This window comes from Xenopus tropicalis, chromosome 6, assembly GCF_000004195.4.
Source record: "Xenopus tropicalis strain Nigerian chromosome 6, UCB_Xtro_10.0, whole genome shotgun sequence".
In the NCBI taxonomy this organism is placed as follows: domain Eukaryota; kingdom Metazoa; phylum Chordata; class Amphibia; order Anura; family Pipidae; genus Xenopus; species Xenopus tropicalis.
Genome location: NC_030682.2, coordinates 100,159,325 through 100,182,601, shown reverse-complemented (window position 1 = coordinate 100,182,601; position 23,277 = coordinate 100,159,325). Strand labels below are relative to the sequence as shown.

The 23,277-nt window shown below is 38.1% G+C and overlaps 1 protein-coding gene across 1 annotated transcript in view; it reads left to right on the top strand.

Annotated features, from left to right (window-relative positions):
• Positions 1 to 268: 268 nt before the first annotated feature.
• Positions 269 to 23,277, top strand: part of dipk1c (divergent protein kinase domain 1C) — a 39,521-nt gene continuing 16,512 nt past the window's right edge. The window contains exons 1-2 of the mRNA XM_002941879.5: positions 269 to 1,230; positions 16,562 to 17,239. Coding sequence (XP_002941925.2) covers positions 1,009 to 1,230; positions 16,562 to 17,239 — 900 coding nt within the window. The 5' untranslated portion in view covers positions 269 to 1,008. The remainder of the gene's footprint in view (positions 1,231 to 16,561; positions 17,240 to 23,277) is intronic.

The window sequence follows — 23,277 nt, the reverse complement described above, 5'->3', positions numbered from 1 at the left end:
TCAATGTATCTACTGGTATATGTATTAGTATGAATCCTTCATCTGTACAAACTATGCATAGTATTTGCTGATGCAGGAATTCTTCAAAACTGAATTATAGGTGATTTCTCTTACCTGCAAATAGGTACAAACATGTTGCTAAGTTACACCTCCAAGCATTTTTTTACCGCCAAACTAAAGCTCAGAGACAGCTGGAGCGCCACAGGGCAGTCATTGACTGATACAGATTTTAAAGGGCCACAAAAGAATCAAAAGTATGCATCTATAATTGAGGGCAACTTATCCTTGTAATCAGACAGCATTCCTAATCACACCAGCAAGTTTAGCATTGATGGCTTGTTTATTTCTTGCAGTTCTGCACAATCACCAGGCTTTAATACAAATCCCAAAAAATATTCCCAGTTATCCAGGGACGTGACTTGAGATTGTTTGCAGTAGAAATGATATAAATGAATAACATAATGACAGCATTCTGAGCAGTAGCTAAGAAGAATTCATTGCTAGACCTATCAATCTTGTTGACATCTCTTTAAACGGTGTAGGGATGGCCTCCTCCTAAAGCTTCATCAGTCCAGCTCTGAGCGGGGACTCAAGCCCCTCTTTATTCTGGTGTGTGAACCTAACAATATAGCTGCCTGTTAATGGGAAGGCTGCTTGACACAGGAGCCAGCAGACAAAAGAAGGCGGAACTCTGTAGCTTAAATTCAAAAGGCGACTCAGTTCTCCCTTAAAAGCAGCAGCACTTTGTGAGCAAAGAGTGTGCCTGGTATGTTTCCTTGTACATGGGGGAAAGCAGCGAGACAGGACTCGTATCCTCAGGGGCAACTGATCTGAGCTGGGATGCTGCATAAGGATGGCGTGCTGTCCACCTGCCAGGGGATTTATGACAGCACAGCAGCAGTGGATAAATGCATGGAACAGGACAGATTAGCTGCTTGGGAAAAGCCTCTAAGCAGCAGAGCACAGCGATAGCACAGCAGTGACTTTCAGGAGCAAAGGATCATTTGAATGTCGGATATTCTTTCAAGATGTGATGCTGAGTGCAAACTTACCATGAGAATTCTCCCTCTCAAATGGCTGAGGATCAGGATCTTAAGGAAGAACACTCTGCTCTTCCTGCTCTTCTGGCTCTCCTGCTGGATTCTTCTCAACACTTTCCTGTTTGTACACAAGAGTGTCTTTTCTGATCACTGCACTGATGAGGAAAGTCAAAAGATTCTCGCTAGACTGGTATGTAACAGAAACAGCACAGGCTGAAGTTTCACTTCTATACCAGACCTTGTATTACAGGTTCAACTAATGTACAGAGAATTGGGCTACAATGACGGGGTGCAATGTATTTATATTTGTTTATTTGTATTAATATTTGCTAAACAAACATGGGAGTTCTTTTTTTAACAAGTTTGGCAAAGTATAACTCTCCTGATCTATTTTCCATTTTCTGGGTGTTTGTAATCAAGTGCAGGTAAGTGACTAGTCTTGCTGTCCTGGGCCATTGTAATAATGCAGGTCCATCTAATATAATATTAACTGGCTGGTAAAGTTAATATATGGAAATACAATTTGTTTTTATAACATTATTTTTGGTCTGCTTTTTCCCTGTAATAATAAAACAGTAACTTGTACTTGATGGTAACTAAACTGAATAAATGTTGGTGGTAAAACAATCCTATAGGGTTTATTAAATGTGTAAAAGTTTTTAGTAGCCTTAAAGGTGAAGGAAAGGCTAATTCACTAGGGGTTGCCAAATGTTACGTATCCTGCCCACCTGTGTCCCCCATCTCTGCCGGCAGATAGGGGGCACTTCTTTTCAGCTATAGAGGAAGCGGACTCCACAGTCTGAGCCCCCCACCCCCGGGCCCAAGGTCTGCTTCCTCTATATTTGCTCCACTGACAGATCCCATATTTATATCAGGGCTCATTTACCTCCACAAGTGCAGTTGAGGTCCCCACAATCTCCCTGCAGTTAGATGTACATAAAACAAGTTTCAATAAAGGTACTTGTGTCTAAATGCGTTCAGTCTTTTCTGCCTTCTATTCCAAATCCTGGGTTGCTTGCCTATTGATGCAGGGGAACCCTGAAACTACTGCCACCTCCTGACTAGGCTAAAGCTCCAGGGTCAATAGGTGCAACGTCAATAGGTGCAGTACACTTGCATCTAAAGTAAATAATAGGTGCAGTACACACTCTAAACTGCATCTAAACTGAAAGCACTGAAAATTCCAGCTAGACTTTCACTAGACTGATTCACTGCAAAATACACATACAGGTGTGGTAATTTTGGGACACAATTGTGATAGTTGCATCACCCCCCCCCCCCCTTCAAGTGCAATCATGCTTGAATTAAGGGTAAAAAACACTGCATTGTGAGGGAAAAAACATGATGATTGTATTTTGTTAACTGAACTTTTTGACATGCATGTGCCCTATGATCTTTTTTTAGCAGGCTGCAGGAAGGTATTTTTATTTCAAACTCCTCATTTCCAAGTCAGTTATCTATAATTTTCTATACTCATGTCTGTAATTAGTGGCAATGTCAGTGTGGGTAAGTGACTTGTCTTGGTATCCTGGGACCTAGTAATACAGGCTGATCTAATATAAAGAAAATAGTGTTTAGGAACCAATTTTTTTTTTTTAACTATTAACAGAATTTAAGGTGTATGCTGTTTGTAATAGGCTGTTGGAAGTATTGTTTCATTCTGCTCCTTATATGTAGAGCCCCGATTTCATGTCCCAGGCCTTACATTTTCCCAGAATTCACACTGTTTCCTGGTGGTCCCATTCAGGCAACCTGCCCTTTTTCTTTGCCAGTTTTGATGCAGTCCCCTGGGACATGTAAAAGCGGGGTACAGGTATAGGACCCGTTATCCAGAATGCCCGGGACCAAGGGTATTCCGGATAAGGGATCTTTCTGTAATTTGGATCTTCATACCTCAAGTCTACTAAAAAAACAATAAAACATGCATTGAAATCTTGATTACAAAGTTAATGGTGGCCACACAGGTTTGGCAAATTTGGATGGTCAAATTGGCTTAAAATGGCACAGATCCTTTTGGTGCCTGTGTGCCTAAAGAATGTTTTACTGTTGGGGACCCATGTAGTGTGTTCAGCAAAAGACAAGCTGATAGGAGTTGGTTCACAGTATGGTCCCATGAGTTGTCAGCTAATGCCCCAAAGCTACAGATACAGAAGTAGAAATGTAGTCAGTATATATCATTATCAGTTACATCATATTTTTTAAATATCATGGTGAAATATATTATGATTGCATATGTGTATTTCAGAATGATTCATTTGTATTAGGCTTGGGATTGCTTTTAAACAAAAATGGCTTTTGTCCCATTTGTAAACTCTTCCAGATGTATGTCAAAGCCAATTAAAGGTTGACATATCTGGACAGGTATACTAGGGCATTACAATTTGTATTTATACTAAAAGGTACAGAATGAAAGGACTACTATCTTTACTATTTTAAGTAACCACTAACTAAACTGAATTTTACTATAGGGTCTAACTCAGCAGTGTGTCAATGTGTCAAATGAAAGCTGACTGTTTTCGGTCCTACATGTCCCTTTCCAACAAGCTGCTATTTCCATGTCTGTCAACTCCCCTGGTTCTCTTGGAAGTTTTAGACCCCACCCCCTGGACTCCCACTATATGCTATTCCCATGGGTTTTTCATATTCTCCTGAATCCTATATGCACATATGCAGAGAGCAATCTGTTTTGTGGAAGGACAAATGCACATATGCAGTGAGTATTCAGCGTCTTCAGAAGAGCTTGTGCACATGCACAATGGCATCACATCCGATGATATTACTAGGCCGCGTGCAAATTTTCCATTGATCTTGGATTTTCTGGGGTTGAAATCTTTGTATCATACTTCCTTTCTTCTCGTATTGCCTCTCCCTCTCTCCCTCTCAAATAAGAGTCAGTATGTATGCATAATATGTAATATATCATTTTCCTACAGAGAAGTTTTTTTTTCTTCTTATGCATTTTGGCTAATGGCTGCCTCAGAACCCATGTGACCATTTCTCATTGAACGTGACAAAGGTCATACATTTCCCAAGTTTTACTGGACACGTTTCCCATTAATTCTTCTGAAAGCAAATAAATATTTCAAATTTGAGCTGAGTCGCCTTTGGGAAACAGAAATGTTTAAATCTGAAATGGCATCTCACATTTCTGCTCTAACCTTTCAGTAAATGTGGAGATAAAAGACAAATCCAGCACAATCTTTTTATCCTAAGTTTCTGGCTCCAGTCAGATGAATGCATGGGTCAAAACCCTTCTGGTAATGGAATGAATTTGGAAAACGTTATTTTTATAGAGTTTGTGTATCTTTTCTGGATACATTTTTTTAGTACTCAGCCCTAGGTTTTCTCAGCCCTTAATAAATAACCTATTATATACAGTATGTGCCATCTACTGTTATAGTCCATAGCAAGGGTTATTTATAGCATAGTTGGAACTTTATGTGGGTGTAGTTACAATATAACAGTAACAGGGTTTTGGTCTTCTGGTACAGAACAGTGAAAGACTACAGCTGCATGTACACTGTAAGGTCTTTAGCCAATTTGGCCACCAATGCACTGGGTCAAATCAGGATAATCCAATCATTTGGCCAAAGATCTGATAAAAAACATGGCTAATGACTGCCTCAGAACCAAAGTGATTATTTCTTGAAAGTAATAACATTTTCCAAGTCTTATTGGACATATATTCCATTAATTCGAAGGAAAACAAATACATATTTCAATTTTGACCATTGGGAAACAAAAATGTTTAAACTTTTCTTTCACAGATCCAGTCATTTGGCTACTGGGCCAGGGATGGATCATAATGCAGGACCTCAACAGATGAGCACATTAGTATTCCAATGCAGTCCTTGTTCTGGATTCATGAGACATAAAGCAGTAATTTGTATTTCTCTGCTCATAATACCTTCAATTTAGATTAAAGCCTTTTTATTTTTGGGTTTAAGGCAGTTCTTTGTGAGTAGGATAAGGCATGTGAATTCCTTATGGTTTAAGAAGACTTTCAATGCATGTCTTACATTGTGAAGAGATCTTTGGCTAATTGTATCCATTTTAACAGTGATGTTTAAGAGGCAAACAGCCTGTATTAACAGGAGGCTTAGCTGTAAAACTGCAGGAGAATACAATGTGCTCTCTTCAGTAATGAAACTGCTTACCTCCTACCCAGCCCTTGCATTTGCCTTTACAAAGAGGTAAGAGGTGGATCTGGGCATCTATGTATTGGTCTGGATCATTAGTTTGGTGAACACAATTTTTTTTCTTATGAAAGATTCCGGAAGTTAAGTGGCAGCTCTTTCTCAGAGTTGGGTTAGAAAAGCAACCAGACACTGGTGCATGCTGCACAGAACATTTTTCTTTAGGGAAACACTGAGCCTTCAAAGAACACTTAATAATAGGTTAAACTTGTTGAATTTTTCCACTCAGGGGCCCTATGGCAGAGAGGGTCCAAAGAAAATCACTGTGTGTTTGAGGGAATTTTTTTTTCTGTAGCCTCATACTTGTTGGCAGAGCCCACTGCCCCGGAACCTGGGTGACTGGCCCAAGACACAAACTCCTTTGATAACAACTGTGACAGCCAGACCAGCAGCTTTCTCCCAGTGTTAAACACATTTTGAAGAATGTTCTAAGGGAGCAATTGTTTTGAGTTAGTCAAACAATGCATCTTCTGTAACAGATTTATGTTTCCCTGTACATGAGACCGGCTAGAGTTTGCTACTTGTGGTTGTATACCCATGCTTAGCTGTGTCTAAACTAATCTGTGGCCTATGCTGAGTCCATTGGTATGCAGTTCTGCAGCCTGGCTAAGCCAGATAGCCTGGGCATGGTATTAATGACACTGGGGATAAAGCAGCAAAGCCCCTACATGACACCTTCCTTTTATTTAAATAAAATGAATTTCAAACACTCATATTACAGCCTGGGAACTTATTAGGGGCCCTGGGGCAACTGCAGATGTAACTATTTCAGAAATCCTAGCAGGCTTAACCTAGCCCCAGTTCTAAACTAAATCTGTGAGTTGTACTTATCCAATTCCACGCAATAGTTTTGTTCAGAGTTTTCCCTATTTTTGGATTACCCAGCACACTAGGAAAATTGTTGCGTTGCTATTAGGCTAATGCCAGACAGGGATGATGCTCGGCCTTCAGATAAACACAGGCTAAGAATTAGCCCATGTGGCTGTAACTTTAAGGGCTATGGCAGACAAGGAGAATCTCCTGTAAATGTATACGCATTGCTTTGGTCTCCCAAGCAGCCTGAAGTTACCTTGCTAGGAAACTTTGGTCTACTTTAAAAACAGAAGCTATGCAAATGTTTTGTCCATTGCCGATTTACATTATAGTTAGTGGAAAAGCATTTGCAGAAGATTAGCTGACTGTGGTAGAGGAGATTTATTGAGGACGACCAATCTAATTGTGTGCCATCAGCCTAAGGGCAATGACACATGGAGCTACATGTAGGCAACTACTTGTCATGGCTAAAAAATAGACAATACTGATAACTGTCTCTACGTGTTTTAGCAGAGACAATGCTCAGTATTGTCTATAGCAGGTTATTTTGTGGTGTGCTGTAGCCGCAACAAGTAGCTGGCTACAATGTATCATAGCCCTTAAGGGTATAACTGGTGGAAAAAAGAAAATATTTTTTTCATGAAGCTGCAAAGCATTCCTTTCCCAGTGTTTGCAGGTGGGCTAATTCCAGCATCTGCTTAGGTAAACAGAGCAGTTGCAAAGTAATGGATAACAACCCTGTTCAGCCCTGTTCAAGTGGTTGGGGTACACCCAACCATCATCTACCATGTATATCATGGGTCTCCTACACCTTGAGTAGAGATGAGCAAATCTCTCCCATTTCGCTTTGCTGAAAAATTTGTGAAATTGTCAATGGTAGTTTTTTTGCAGCTACCATGCAACCTTTTCTTTTACCATGTGATTTTGTTGTGGCCATTGGAGTCTATGGGCATTATTTCACAGCAAACCTGGGCGAAAAACTTCACTCATCACTATCCTGAGCTTTGGCAATGAAGGAAAAATATGCAGGATCCAAGAACCCAATATTCTGTGCAGGTTTTTAGAGGCAAGGGGCTCTAATAAGAGTTTACTTTGACACCAACCCCATCATCAAGGGTTTGGCACTTGACCTCTCTACCCCATTCTTCCACCATTGTGCCATTCTTCATTCATACTCCATTTCCATGTATGATCAGACTGATCAGAATGAAGGGACATCATTCCTGAGTTTTTGTTTTTATTGACTTTGTGTTTAACTTAGTATGGATTTCACAGCCTTACTTCTTTTCCATAATAATGTCATTCATAATCTCTGTAAATCCTGTGGAATATGTTGGTGTTTTCTAATTTCAGTCCAAATAAACGCATAGGATCCATAAGAATCAACCATTAGAGGCAAACAAATGTTTGCAAAATATTCTTGATCGCACATCCAAGAAGCAACAGAAACGTTTTATACTTTATATTATGAAAGTGCTGGACAGGACAGGGATCTATAGAACTAATCACTCTATGAGCATTTCATGCCCTGTACGTAGCTGATTAAAGGACAGCCTACAAATGTACCACTCATTGGGGTATGCAGTAGTAAATTACTCCTAATCACAAGTATATTTTAGTTTGTTCTTGATCAGGTGTTCTGTATTTAGTAAAAATGTAATTAGTCTTTTAAAAATTAGTCTTTAAATTAAACATTATAAATGAATAATTCCTTGTAGGATTGATGCCAGCTTTAGTTAATTGCATCTGTATTGAATTGAACTTTAATGCTCTTTGATCTTAAAATAAAGCCCTCATTTTTCCTGTGTCTGAGAGGATCTAGTGAGCAGAGGAAACATTCCTGCCGGAGGCTATAAAGGTAATGTAAGGGATATTTACTGGCTTGGGAGTGCCGAGCTTGTCATTGACCGACTTTCCTTTCTAAATATACTGCTGCAGTGTTGCCCTTTGGTGTAAAAAATCAGGAAATACCAATAACATTGCTTTTCTGCACAGATGCTGTACTTGGGTTTTATAGAGAAGGATTTCTGTACTTCTGCCTTGGGTTGTGCTCAGAAAATTAAATGTACAAAAGTCAATTGTCACCTGAAAAAAATGAAAGCACCTGATTGTCAGACTGAAATAACCAGAATAGTGAGAATTGTGTCTCTCAGCTACAGTAACAATGGAACAGCATTAAACTTCTAGTACAATTGCATGTTTTTGTGTGTATGGATATGTATGTATGTATGTATAACTTTATTTATAAAGCGCCACAAGGATACGCAGCGCTGTACAGTCTTACAAAATACACAATTACACACAGGGAGGACACGTGTTATAATAAATAAATACAATAAATATATATAAATTCACAGGGAATAAGTGCCATGTGGTATGAGACACAGTAGGAAGGAGGTCCCTGTCCTGTAGAGTATCCTAAAAAACAAGAAGAGCATCTGCCCCACACTGACAAAAAGAAAAAGTGTCACAACTATATCTAAAATCATTCTTTCATTGAAATTGATTTTTTAAAAGGATCTTTAATTTCTTTTATTTGAAAGAAGCTATTATTTTATGAAAAATCCAATGCTTAATTGGCAGATTTATCAAAAATCGAAAGAAACGTGAATGCAAATATACACACAAGTATTTGTAGGGATTTATTAGATAAAAAAAAAACTTGAGAAATAAAAAACTCAGCAAGTAAAAACTGGTAAGTTTCTATAGAAGTCAATGAGAGTTAAGGAGAAGGTAAGAAAATCTATGGGAGGTTCCAAATATTAGGCACCCCCATGTTTTTTTGCTAACAGCAGCACCAACCTGGGGTATAAGGTAGTTGAATACAATCACCGGGGGGTGCCGAACATTTTGGCACCCCCCAGTGATTTAACCTTTCCTTGTCCTTTAAGATTTTCAGGCTCAATTAAAACAAACAGAACAATGTGCCTTTTGCTGGCATGCAGCTTTTCTAACATAACAAAATGCAAATAATCTGGAAAAAGCGTCATTGCGTAAAAAATGGTTTTTTTCTCTACCCCAAAATTTAGTAAATAGAACATTTTGTCATCCTGTTCCTAAGCATAGCTTTATAATGCAGCCCCAGATCTCTGTCAGTGTGTAGCAAACTCACTTGAAATGATTTACAAGCTCTTCTGTCCTGGTAGTATTCATCTCAATAACACATCTGGTTTGTGTTGTGTGGCGCCACCCTAGTACTCATGATCAATTATGTTCAGTATGAAAATATGATTTGAAATATTCACCATGGTATATGTAATATTGGGGAAACCGCATCTGCCTCCCTGCAAGTGACTTTGTTTAAGACAATATATACTGAAAGGGTCTCACTGCTATGCCTATCAGTAGGTTTGGGGAGGTACAGTATAAAATAAAGTCATACATTGAGTTTGCATAAATAGACAGTTTATTACAGTGTGAAATGAAATTTTACATAGCATTCTGTAAAAACTTACATGGGGCAGGGGCTTCCTTCTTCTATGGGACAGGGCCTGCTTTCTACTTGTCTCTTATCAGATGGCACTTCATCTCTGTATATTTTTATTTATTTATTACAATGTTGTCTATTGTTGTATATTGTAAAATTGTATAGTGCTGTATATCCTAGTAGCAATTTATAAATACAGTCATACATACATACATAAATACATTAAGGTGGAATCATTTTTGAACAAATAACGACTTACTGTAGGTGTTTATTTACTATTTAATAGCAATAAAACAATGGGTTTGGCAAGGTCATATGACCCCTGTCCCTGGGAAAAAATGTCTACGGTTCCCAACTGTCTGGTTTTGAGCCAGACAGACACATTTTTACCTGGCTGTACATTCTAAAATTGCCTCTAATCATGTGAATCCATACCACTTTTAATACAGCACAAAACCTAGCTGGCCCTTGCTTCTGCTGACTGGCTTTCTACAACTAAATGTATTATTCTCAAATATCCCCAGGTTCTTCTCAATCAAGTATTTGCTTTGTTTCAATAAAGGTTTAAGTGGCTTGCAAATGTTTATTTATCAACTTCCTTAGTAGTCCTCAAAACTCTTGCACTCCCTTCTTTAAGGAATACAGTGACAACAGTAATAATTTAATATATTAAAATTATATATATATATATATATATATATAATATGAATAATATTATTCATTCATTATTCATTCATTCATTAACATGAATGTGCCTAACTGCAAACTATAATATAACATTTATTTATATACTGTACCAAAAAATAAAAAACTCACAGACAAAAGGGCATTTAAGGAGCTTTCACTTGAGTCACAGTCGCTAGTATTAGGTAAATCACACCAAGACTCTATTGTCTCAGTCTAGAGCATTGGTTTTTTAGACTTATTTAGTTGGAGGCCATGTTGGACCCAACACTTGGCCATAGTCCCCTTTAGCTTATATAAAAGTCAGAAACATATGAAATGATGGCAGCACTGGCTCAGCAATAATTTTTAAGAATAACTAGGACATCTAAAAATTGTTTATCCCCAAATCTCACTCTGTGGTGGGCTTTCCGGAGTATCTAGGCAAAAAAATGGGCATTCTATTCAACCCTGTCTGTAAATGACCTTTAGACAAGACCCCTAATCAGCCCCACAGTTTTGGAACCACTGGTCCAGATCATGTATGTGAGTTGACTGCCTATGGACTGTTAATAGGAAGAGTTCTATGATTTGCAGTTACATTTAGTTATGTTTGCGTAACATTTTTAGGTAAAAACACAGTTTCTCTGTCAAAACAATGTTAATTTCAGAAAACAATATATATTTCTATATTTCCACCTCACAAAATATATATAACTAGACATGGTTTTCATTTCTTGCATACTTTTATCACATGCTGGTGATTTGTTTTTTTTTTAGTAAACTAAATCAGGGCTTATTAAACTATTTTGCTTTTAGCTTCGACTGAAAAGGACTCTGCTGTGCAGTCAGAGTTAGAGATAATCTGATTTCCTGACAATAACAGCACATTGTTCAGTAAGCTTTAAATCATTCTAATCTCATATTGAAACTTGTTCTCTTCACATTTTTGGAGCAGCAGAATGCTAAGATTAATAGAGGAAAACATAGAAGTGAACAACATATGTACATTGTACAGAATTTGCCCTTTGCAAATTACCAGGCCACTACTGTTGCTGCTGTTGGTGTGCAGTTGGGTGGTTTTTCCGTAGGCATATCATTAGTAATTCAAATATGAGCAAAATCCTCAAACAATCTGCATTAAAACCCCAGGCAAAAGCCAGAATATGTGCTATTACCCTTATTACTTCATTATCTAAAGACTGCAGTAGGTTCGATCCCAGGTATCTGACCTATCTGACCATGGAACTGCAGAAGGTAGAGATGAACTATAGCCGAGAATCAGTCCTTACTCTCCAAACAACCTTTGCCTGTGCCTACACCCAGAGCCACTGCATCAGTCCGGGTGCAGGAACATGCAGAGGATTTCGGCACCAACATGCATACTTGTGTGTTTCTGCACCAAAATCAGCTCCATATGCCTGTGCCAACACTTTCGAAAGCTGATCTGAGAGGAGGGGCTGCCTGTGAATCCGCCTATGTGGTTTAAGACTAACGTCCTTAATCTAAAGAGTTGACAATAGGACCACTACCATCCCAGTTTACACTTCTCTTATTCCATACTGAGTTTTATTTATGGCCATCATGCTGATATTTGCAGCAGACAGATAAAGTGTTCCAGAGCTACTATTTCTTCAAGAGTTTGCAAAGATTATAGGTCTTATTTACGTCCGCAGGCGCAATGGGCAATTTTCAGTTGTCCCACCATAAGTTGCATCTAAAACCACTTTCATTAACAGTACTGGTGGGTTCAAATTTGCTATGTGCACTTCTGTATTGCTCATCAGCCATCAGTCCTTCCTGCCTTCCGTTCCAAGTTCAGCACTGCTGCGTCTATACATGCATGGCAATGTGCGAACCCTAAAGCTACTATCACTTCCTGACCAGGCGGTAGCTCCCGGGTTCCCTCATCACCCAATATTGTATATTTGCCAACCCCTATTCAATGATTTATTTCAGTCTGGTATGCAAATCCTTAGTATTATGTGGTTATAATTAGAAACAAATGATATAGATCATTTAAGCACCTCTCTTTTTTTTACTGTGATTGATCTTTTATGATCCATTGGTTGCTGCTGTTTTTTCCATGCATCACCATCCGCTAAGCTTTTGAACAGATCAGCTGGATATTCCCTACTCTTTTAGCATTATTCTTATTATAAGCAATACTTACCCATTCATCTTTGTTTCTGAGATGTCTGACATGAGCTGAAGGATTGTACCATCATATGGATCATTGACTCTATTCTATGTGCAGCTTATCTGCCATGTGTGTTTTATATCTCCATTAAGACCTAACTTTATTTATCCTTTATTCTGATTGTGTTTTTATGAAATGTTCCCTTGATTCCTTTCTTTCTGACCAGTTGTTTTGAATTTTCTTTTCTGTCTCTTTTTTTACCAGTTAGCTTCCCCTTTGGCAATTAACTTAAATGTTTTTGCATTATGGATAACTTATTTTTCTCTACCAGCTCTTGCAGTAATTTGCTTATCACTGAAAGGCTTGTGGACCCAGGGGTCAGTTATGTATGCAGGCAGCCTCAAATACTGCTGCTACCATGAGAAGTCTTGCAATTTTTTTTTAATTAAATAGGTCTTAAAACCCCTTTACTTTCTCTGCTAGCTTTTGCCATCATTGTTTGATTGTCACATTATCAACAGTTTAGCAGTTAGAAGAGGGATGTCTCTGCCATCAGACTCATTCCTGCCCCTTCATTGAAGTAGCATTCCAGAGCCTAATAAGGTATTCTAAAAAAGTTGCTACAGATTCCTTATACCGTTATCATGTCCCAGTCAGTAATCTGACAGGGACAGAAAGCTTGGAACAATCTGCATTGCAAGAAGTACAACACATCTGGCAGTGGAAGAAAGTAGGACACCAAATGCAGGAAGGTTCTGACTGGAGAAGACTCCTTCATGAACCACTCCTTTCTCTGGCCCTTGAAGTCATTGCATTATATTTTCTCTGTGGGGCTCTCACTTTTATTTTTGTCACTGTGGTCCATTTTGGAAGAGCTGCAGCAATGAAAGCATATTTACCAGCCAGCAGCTACTTACCATTTATTATATTGGTAAACATTCTAGATATAACACACTCAAGAGTTTTGATCTCTTGTTGAGAGAACTAAGCAGAGATTATGCAAGTTGTATTTTTGCTACTTATAAAAACAGTAGTTGGTTTTATTTACCAGCTAACTTACAATAAAGCAGCAGTCCTCTTGTTATTGTTACTTTGAACAGTTTATAAAAAATGTATATTTTGTATGTTTCTAGGAGCAATAATTGTTCCTGCTCCAATAGTATGTGCGGCTAGATGACAACACAAGGTAGAGCTTTAGGATTTATTAGCCTAATATTAACTTCCAATTAAGACCACATTTTATCTAAGCACATTCCATAGAGGTGATCCCTTGTGTTTTTATACATAAAATGTAATGTGTTGGGAGCAATAGTAGCCACTGAATAAACAGTGAAATTGTTCTAAAATGATTCAATATATTTTTGTGAAGGTTTCATGAGCTTACTTTATATAAAACCTTTTTATTTCGCGTCTCAGGGCAATAAATCAAACACAGGCATAATAATCCTAGTTTAAAGAAAGGAATTGTAACAAATATTATACTGTTCACCACTGGAAAAAACAGAGAAAACAAATGGTGGAATGTATTACAAAGTACCATCCAATTCCTTATTTACAGTCAGTACATCGTTAGGTCTCTCCGGATCCCAGCAAACTAAACAAAGATGCCAGTGTTAAACTGCCTCTGTACTTAGATTAAGAATGGGAAGAGTGCACAAAAACAATCCAGTGATGCAAGAACCAACAGAATCATGCTGTTTTCAGCTTGTCAGCCTCATTTGTAAGATAAATGGCATCAGCACTGCTCCCTTGTTGCTATGCAATAAACACTGCCCATGGTTTCAGAAACATGTATCTTTCTAAAAGACAGAGTGTGTGTCTGTGCTTGCCTAGCCTGCCCTTGACTTTCTGCTCAGTTCTGATATATGCAAGGGGGCCCCATAAAAATGTAGGAAGACTGGATCGCCATCTTGATAAATCAAAGCTGTATCATAGGCCCACTGCTTTTGTTCAAATGACACAATTACAGATTATAAGAGCAACCCCTATTTCACACATACTAACCACATTGTTTGTTTCCACAGTTAGATGCCTCACATGATTTAGGTAGTAACAGTGACACCTCTTATTGACCCCCTCTTTCCACCCCATTAGCCAGGAGGGAAAGAGAGGTAATAGATCAGATGGAGCTATTTACTTTTCATTCCACTTAATAACAAAATATTCTAGTTTTGTACTTTTTCACTCATAAAGCCAGTTCTTCTTAATAAAACAGTGATTGTGATAATCTGTCTAAGACTAATTATTCACCCTTCTGTTCTATATATATATATATAGAACAGTAGAGAAGAACGGCACTCACAGGAATTTTTCACACCGGAGACATCAAATGATTTTATAAATCGTGAGGTTCTTTATTAGTCCAACGTTTCCGTTGTCCCTGATGAAAGTTCCTGGAGGACTAATAAAGAACCTCACGATTTATAAAATCATTTGATGTCTCTGGTGTGAAAAATTCCTGTGAGTGCCGTTCTTCTCTACTGTTCTACACATTGCTCTATTGTCCAGGCACCCAGGTAGCGTTCCAAGCTTTTGGTGTGCAGCTTATGAACTGTTTGTATATATATATATATATATATATATATATATATATATATATATATATATATATATATATATTAAAAGTATACATGCCTGTGCGCTTCTCTTAGTTTTCTATCATTTTGGATGGTGGCATTAGCATTGCTGAAGCTGTTTACAGCCTAGCATGAGTTCTGCTGTGAGGCACATAAAGGGCAGAGCTCATTCATAACAAAAATATTTTTTTCTAACTGCACAATAAGGCTGTGGCACAATACTGCAAATATTGTTTAGGAATTCCCCTCATCTCTGTCACACCTAATGCAGTCATAACATTATTCTAACCAAAACACAAACCATTATTTGGGCTTCTGTATTGCTAGCGATCTTTGTTTAAACCATTAAAAATATCTATACTAGTTAGGTTTAAAGTGAATTCATGTTTGCTTAGTCATTGGACATTCTACCACTGCAGTAGCACAGATCCAGCAAGTAATATAATAAAATAATCGTGGAGCATTCGTTAGAAGGTACTAGAATTCATTTTTCAGGTTACTATGATAAAAATATATACACCCCTTTAGATTAGAGGAACAGAGCTTCCATTTGAAACAGCGTAGGTGGTTTTTCACGGTGAGGGCAGTGAGGTTGTGGAATGCCCTTCCTAGTGATGTTGTAATGGTAGATTCTGTTAATGCCTTTAAGAGGGGCCTGGATGAGTTTTTGAACAAGCAGAATATCCAAGGCTATTGTGATACTAATATCTACAGTTAGTATTACTGTTGTATATATATAGTTTATGTATGTGAGTGTATAGATTGGTAAGTATAGGTTGTGTGTGCTGGTTTTGCTTGGATGGGTTGAACTTGATGGACTCTGGTCTTTTTCCAACCCTATGTAACTATGTAAACTATGTAACTATAGGTATGGGATCCATTATCCGGAAACCCATTATCCAGAAAGTTCCAAATTATGGAAAGGCCATCTGCCATAGACTCCATTATAAGAAAATAATTCTAATATTTAAAAATGATTTCCTTTTTCTCTGTAATAATAAAACAGTACCTTGTACATGATCCCAACTAAGATATAATTAATCCTTATTGGAGGCAAAACAATCGTATTGGATTTATTCAATATATAAATGATTTTTAGCAGACTTAAGGCATGGAGATCTAAATTACAGAATGATCCCTTATCTGTAAAACCCCAGGTCCCAAGCATTCTGGATAACAGGTCCCATATCTGTATATATATATATATATATATAGTATATATATATATATATATATATAATGGAGAAATTCTAAATTATTTAATTGGTTAGTCACTTACTACATTGATGTGATATTACAGGTACGTTATCAGTTATCTGGAGACCTGTTATCCAGAAAGTTCCAAATTACGGAAAGGCTATCTCCCATAGACTCTATTATAAGCAAATAATTATAATTTTTAAAAATGATTTCCTTTTTTTGTAATAATAATGGTAACTAGCTACACTTAATGCTTACTGAAGGCAAAATAATCCTTTTGGGTTTAATTAATGCTTAAATGATTTTTTTAGTAGATTTATGGTATGGAGATCCAAATTACAGAAAGATCCCTTTTATGGAAAACTCCAGGTTCTGAGCATACTGGATAATAGGTCCCATACCTATATACCATTGTTATTCATATCTCTATATTACGGCTGTTTGTAAGATATAATGTGCATGTCTGATATGCAAGTTTCCTGCTAATTCTTATTTTTATGCTACAGTGTTATGACTACACAGATGGAGCAGTTGCAGGGAACCTTTGTGAAGACATTTGTGTAACCCACAAACTGGTGTATAAGCATTGCCTTTATTACCATAAAGGAAAGAAGGTCATGCAAGCTGAATGGCAAGGCAGCTCAATAATCTTAAAATCCAAGAATGACGCCCTGTCCAAATCACAAAGTCCTGCCTTCCTAGAGGAATCAGAAATTCTGACACTTTCTGATACAGAACTTCTTGTTATGGTGGCTGTGGAAATCAAAAATGTCTTGGGTTTGGATTTGCCAAATAACACAATGACGCCTGTTTGGAATGAAAAGAGGACAAGTCGGCACTGGAAGGCTGAGCTGACCAGCATGTGGTCCTTATTTGAGCAAGAAGAATATCTACTGTTTAACTTGCTACAAGACTTTAGCAAACACGTCTTGCAGGTCATTGGCACCTGCGGCCAATTCTACGCTGTGGAATTTCTTACTGCTGGCCATTCATGGAAACAAAACCTGTTTTCCTTAGAGGAAGTTGATGGTCAGTGTAACAGTGGGCAAAAACGAATGAGGGCACTCCTGGAAATTGCTGTCAGTTTCCTAGACATGGTCCATCAATTTGAAAATGAGTTTTCTCACAGGCTGCACCTCTGTGATGTCAAACCAGAAAACTTTGCAATTAGAAGAGATCTAACAGTAAGTAATCTTATTGTATAATATAATATGCACTTAATTCAAAATAGGTATTCGCCTATATGCGATAAGCACATGTTTGATTCTTTGTTTAAATGACACAGAGCTACAGTGTGTGATAACTGAACAGGAAAGTATCAGCCACCGTAATTTAAAGATAACCTTTCCACTGTGAAACTGCAGTAGGTACTAAATCAGATCAGCTAATACTATCCAGAAAACATTTACTGTAATACTGTCTGAGAAAGAACAGAACTGCGGCATTATGCAGTTCTGTTTGGTTGCTTCAGCACTGCAGTTGTTGCAGATTGACCAGCACACTTGGTCAGCATTTCATTCTCCAGGCACGGAAACTTTCAACACATGCGCTGAAAATATTTTAATAGGCAAACAACTTACATCAACTTACTTGGAATTGGAGTTAAAAGTATAATTGCGCTTGGTACCTATAGTATAGCCCATATCAGCGTTGTATTGTTGCCCTGTTTGGCTGGCTATTGTCAGGGAAAGGCTGCAAGTTAGCTTTTTTCTTTAGAGAGAGCCATTGCACATCTGGAGGAAGGTATATGTATCTCTATTGGCTAACAGATCGTATTTCTGTGTCCATTAAATGTGGGGTGTCATAAACTGGATGCTTACAACCCTAGTTGCATCTGAAAAAAAGTCTTTTAATGGAAGGCTTATTTAGCAAATGGTCACTAAAGAGTAAGAAAAATGCTTAAGTAACAACAGACGTTAAGTAATTTTAAAAGCAATACCAGAATATCAACTACCAACATATAAAGGAGCTCCATCAGAGCCCTATAAAGGTGGAACTGACAACCCTAGTTAAGGCCGATAACAGTGGAACTGACTGGTTTAGGTATATGCAATTAATTTGGAGACCTAACCCATTGATTTGACTTTAAATATCATCTGTATCTGTAGCATATATATTTATCAACCCCTTTACTACCCTCTTAAACTGTGACTCTCTAAGCTACTCTTCCTATATAAATTAATACTTAAATACATCTCAAATTGAACCTTACAACAACTAAACTGATCATATTTACACCTAAACCTGGGCTTACACTCTCCTTTGCTATTACTACTGCTAGAATTCCCATTACCCCTGTTAACTGAGCACATTGTCTGGGGTAACCTTTGACTCTTCCCTCTCTATTACAACTTTCTACTGACAGGTCTCCCTATCTTGCACCTCTCCACACGTCAGTTTTACTTCAAACTTAAACTATGCTGCTATATTCCTCCTCTCCCTAACACATCAGGCCCCTTTCCTGTTGTAATAAGAAATGCACCAAATATAGGATTTGGTTCTGGATTTGGTGAAGATTTGGCCTTTTTTGGGAGAATTCTTAACATCATGTGACTTTTGGTTACATGAACATGGAAGTAAAAAACACTTTCACTGTGCAGAAAATGCACCCTTACCCTTTCACTAAGGATTTGGGTTTTGGCCGAATCCAAAAATTATGATTTGGTGCATGCCTAGTTGTAACTATCATGGCTTCATATTAAGCAAACAATAAATTACAAAAGCCTTCTCATGACTTTAAAAGCTAAGTGGTGTAACTAGTCAGTGCCAGGCCCACCTTCCCTGGCACCTGCCAATCTTTGCCTCGCAGCCTCCCACCAGCATCCTCCACTCCCTGACTGCTGGTAGGAGAGTGGCTGGGATGGGGGGATTTTTTTACAAGCAGACCGCGTGGTCCAGCCCCCTTCAAACGCAGGGTGTGCTTCCTCTTTAGTTACACCGGTGAAGCTAACCATTCCTCTGCACCTCGCTATGTCTCTTCTCTTGCATCTCCATGGATATCTGGCCAAATCTTCCATTCCTCTGTGAGTGGCCACCTGATCACTGTACCCATTTCTGCACATTAAACTTCCCATTTCCCACATTAAACTTTTCTCTCTTGATGCTGCTTACCTGTGGAATTTTATACCAGGATTTCTCTGGAGAGAATTCCCCTTCAACCTAAAATACTAAACTTAAAGGGTTACTGATAAATTACACTGTTTACATAGCAAATAATTTCAGATTTTATTCTTAAACCAATAAATGTATTTTTTAAAGTTGGTGTGTAGGCAGAGTCTGAGCTTTCAGAAGGAGCCAGCACTAAACATTAGAACTGCTTTTAGGTAGCCAATTGTTTCTCCTACCCCCATGTAACTGGAGGAGTCCCAAGCCGGACTTGGCTTTCTTACTGTTGAGTGCTATTCTGATATCTACGGGGAGCTGCTATCTTGCTCCCTTCCCATTGTTCTGCTGATCGGCTGCTGGGAGGGGAGTGATATCACTCCAACTTGCAGCTCAGCAGTAAAGTGTGACTGAAGTTTATCAGAGCACAGGGCACATGACCCCCGGGAAATGAAGAATATGGCTAGCCCCATGGTAAATTTCAAAATTAAATATATACGTTTGTATATTTCAATGCAGGATTCTGCTGGAGAAACTCTATTAACTGATGCGTTTTGAAAAAAACATGTTTTCCCATGACAGTATTCCTTTAAAGACTACAGGGGTCATTTAGGATGTGCAAGGTAGGATGCAAAGTACAAAATACAGACAGTCCACCATATTGTTGCAACCTGCCATCAATACTAGATGAATTTCCACAGTGAACACTATTGAACTCTATTTTGTGAACCACTGAACTCTATTTTATAGCACAGAGCCCTGCAGCCAAGCCCATATCTAGCACTATCTTTCACTACATACACAGTACAGGTATGGGCGTCATCAGCCTTTTCTGTAGCTAAGAACAAGACTTTGATGTTATTCAGCCCTTAGTTTGCACAAATGACAGTAAAACAAAGGATTGCAGATTTCTAACACTTAAATCATTATTGTACAGCTCTACTGATTACCTCCAACCCAATGTCAATACTCAAGTTTACATTATCAGATCAAGCAAATTATCAATAAATGTATTTATCTAAAGCTTTTTCTTTTGCTGTTACTGCTTAACATTTAAGGAATACTTCACTGGACCATCATTTTCTCCTACCAGGTCTAAACCTCTACAAAATTATATATATCTTCCATCTGTCTTATTACAGCAAATCCAATCGTTTAATTGCATTTACAAGATGGAGGGTTGCATACTATCCTGTCATATTGCATTTTACTTCAGTTCTTTTAAATTCAAGTCATCCATTTTCCTCTCTTACTGACCTTCTAATCTACTATTGAAATAAAAATACTGCACTTTTTTATATGTATTATCTTTCTGCCATTATGTCATATGATTTCAAAATAAATAACTTACATCTGTTTCTAGAAAGCCCTATAGTTTGTTATAGAATAGATAGATAGACAGACATAGATAGACAGACAGAGAGATGATGGATAGACAGACAGATAGATAGACTTACCCCAAAAGACTAGAAACTGTAATAGCTGAAGCTGGCTAATGGTATGTAACACAACACAGGACTTAAAGTATGGAAAAATCCAATGGTTTGAATATGTAGGCAAGGCACTATACCAAGGCATTCTCTCACCATGAACTACTTTAAGAACTGGCAAATTTTGTTTTCTATTCAAAACAGAGTTTGAGACTGGTCCAAAAAGTGCAACATAATTAAACCCAAATGTCTGCATCTGCTTATTAGCAATGTCTATGAATGAATCTGTTGACAAGCTCCAGGTGCTGGTTGTCTTCTGAAAAAACAAAAAAACAAACAGATACAAAACAAAAAACAAGCTGAATACATTCTGCATATGAATGAGAAATCTATGGCACTGAGTTTGTTGCTCAAATCTCATTCTATAGCCTGCACTCTGTATGGCTTCTATTCCAAAGAAAAAAATCAGACTACATCTGTTTCTTATAAAACTGTTGAGTAGCTGGTGAAGGGTTGTGGTCAGCATAGAGTCCATGATATTCACAGGACCAAAAAAAAAAAATATTATTTTGTGGAGTGCAACAAATGTTAAATGGACATATAGTTTTTGTATCTCATATTTTTGTAACAATTTTCTCATATTCCTCTATAAATCTACTGATATTAGCGCAGTCCCTCAGTACATGCAGGACAGAGTGCAATTCACCATGTTTTTTTGTATTTTGCTCCTTGCCCTATATTCCATTCGACAATACCATGTTCAAGAGGGCCAGAAGGGGGGTGGGGGGTGGAGGTACTCAGGAGTGGTCCCTACTCATCCCCAACTTGCAGTTTATTAATTTGGAACATGGTGCAGAATGTGGCCAGACCCTAGACAGACTGTGCACTAAGGGGCAACCTATTGTCCATCATATATGTAAGTGACCACAAATGTCTCAGAAGTATAGATGCTATTAGTTTTGCTTTGTCCATTAATTTATGGTACCATTTAAGCCAAAAATATATCTACCTAAATAATATATCCTAGAATGTCTAGAAGAATTTTGCTTTAGCAACATCTAATCTGTTATGCATGAATAATTCAGTCATCAGATAGTTCTCTTTTTCTCAAGGATGTTTGCTTTCATGGAATAAATGCCTTTAATAGTTTTTTGTTGTAAAGTAATGTCCTTATTGTGGTACAAATAAGCGTGAGGTATTCGTCTAGTAAAAAAGCAGATATAACAAACTTGATATGCTGATCAAAATGACAAATAGTTGATTAGTTGGTGACCTGCTGGAACCATGCTGAACAAGAGGAGGTAGGGTTTCAGTATCATTTTAAAGGCATGTGGAGACATAATTTGATACAGGAGTAAAGGAATCAAGTTCCAGATGCAAGGAGTCACTGTCATGGTTGCAGATGATTCCTAAATGATGAGAAGCCAAAGTATTTAAGCTGGTAGATATTTTAGGTTATCCTAGAAGCTGTATTTGCAGTGTAGCTGGAAAGCAGGTATGCCAGTTACAAGCACAATCCTAGCAGGATAAGGAAAAACATATAGAACAATATGGGCTCGAGGCAATAGGTTTTGGCTGTGTTTCAGTGAAAGACCTGACAGGTTTTAGTCACAGAGCTCACATTCATTAAAAAACTGAAAAAAAAATTGGCAGCAACCCCTAGGCTATCCACATTCATGTGAAAAGGAAATTCACCATATAGGAGACAAAAAGTATTGAGGGAATTAGAGATCTGTGACTTAATTTGTCAAGTTGCATATAATTACAGTATTGTATGGATGGTGATTGAAGTTAAATGAATTTACGCAATCTCCTCCTAAAGCACAGATGGCAAAAATGTAGAAAAGAGAAATCTAAAATAAAAAATCCAGGCAGAAGAAAATCATAATCAGCAAGAGAAATCGGAATAAAAAGAACATTCTGGATAGCAGGTCCCATATCTGTATTATGAAAACTTGAAGCTCTCCTTTTCATAAGGGTTTCTCCCTAGGCAGGTGCCTTTGCTTCCTGTCCCTAATTCTGACCCTGAGCTCTGTTTTGTTCTAGTTACAACAATGACAGGATGCAGAGAGCCTCTTTCTCTTTGTTTCTCTGAGTTATGGGATCACATTTATTGCACCCCCACTTTACAATTTAGGGTGAGCTTAACTTTTACAGTCTGATGCTTGTGAATTCTGTACGATACCAGTGGTTCACTCAATTAAGAATCATTACTCAGTTTACTTTAATATGTGCTGGTGGGTTCATGCTGATGGAAATAGGGTTCCCTTGCATTAATGCGTGCAACTTGCAAGTAATTTGTTACTTGTAACAGGACAATTTTAATGCAGTGTTTTGCGCAGGGTTGGACTGGGCCAGTGGGACACAGGAAAAAAAAAGAGTGGGTCCACATGGGCCTTTGCTGACCCAGACCCAATCCCTGCCTGCTCCCCCCCGCAGGCCTCCCTCACCTGGGCGTGGAAAGGTGAGTAAATGGTGCGTGGGGGCACGGGTCACAGAAGGAGGTATGGGGGCCTCGGGGGTAGCAGCCCCGGTGGGCCTCACACGCATGTCCGACCCTGTGTAGAAGTAGCCGCAGTCTCTTCCCACAACCTGAACTAACTTATGATGCACTATCCCTTTAATTGTCATATAACTTCAACAGTGATTGGAGTGATTGGCTGCCTCAAGTGGAATAGTTGGTCTTTTTT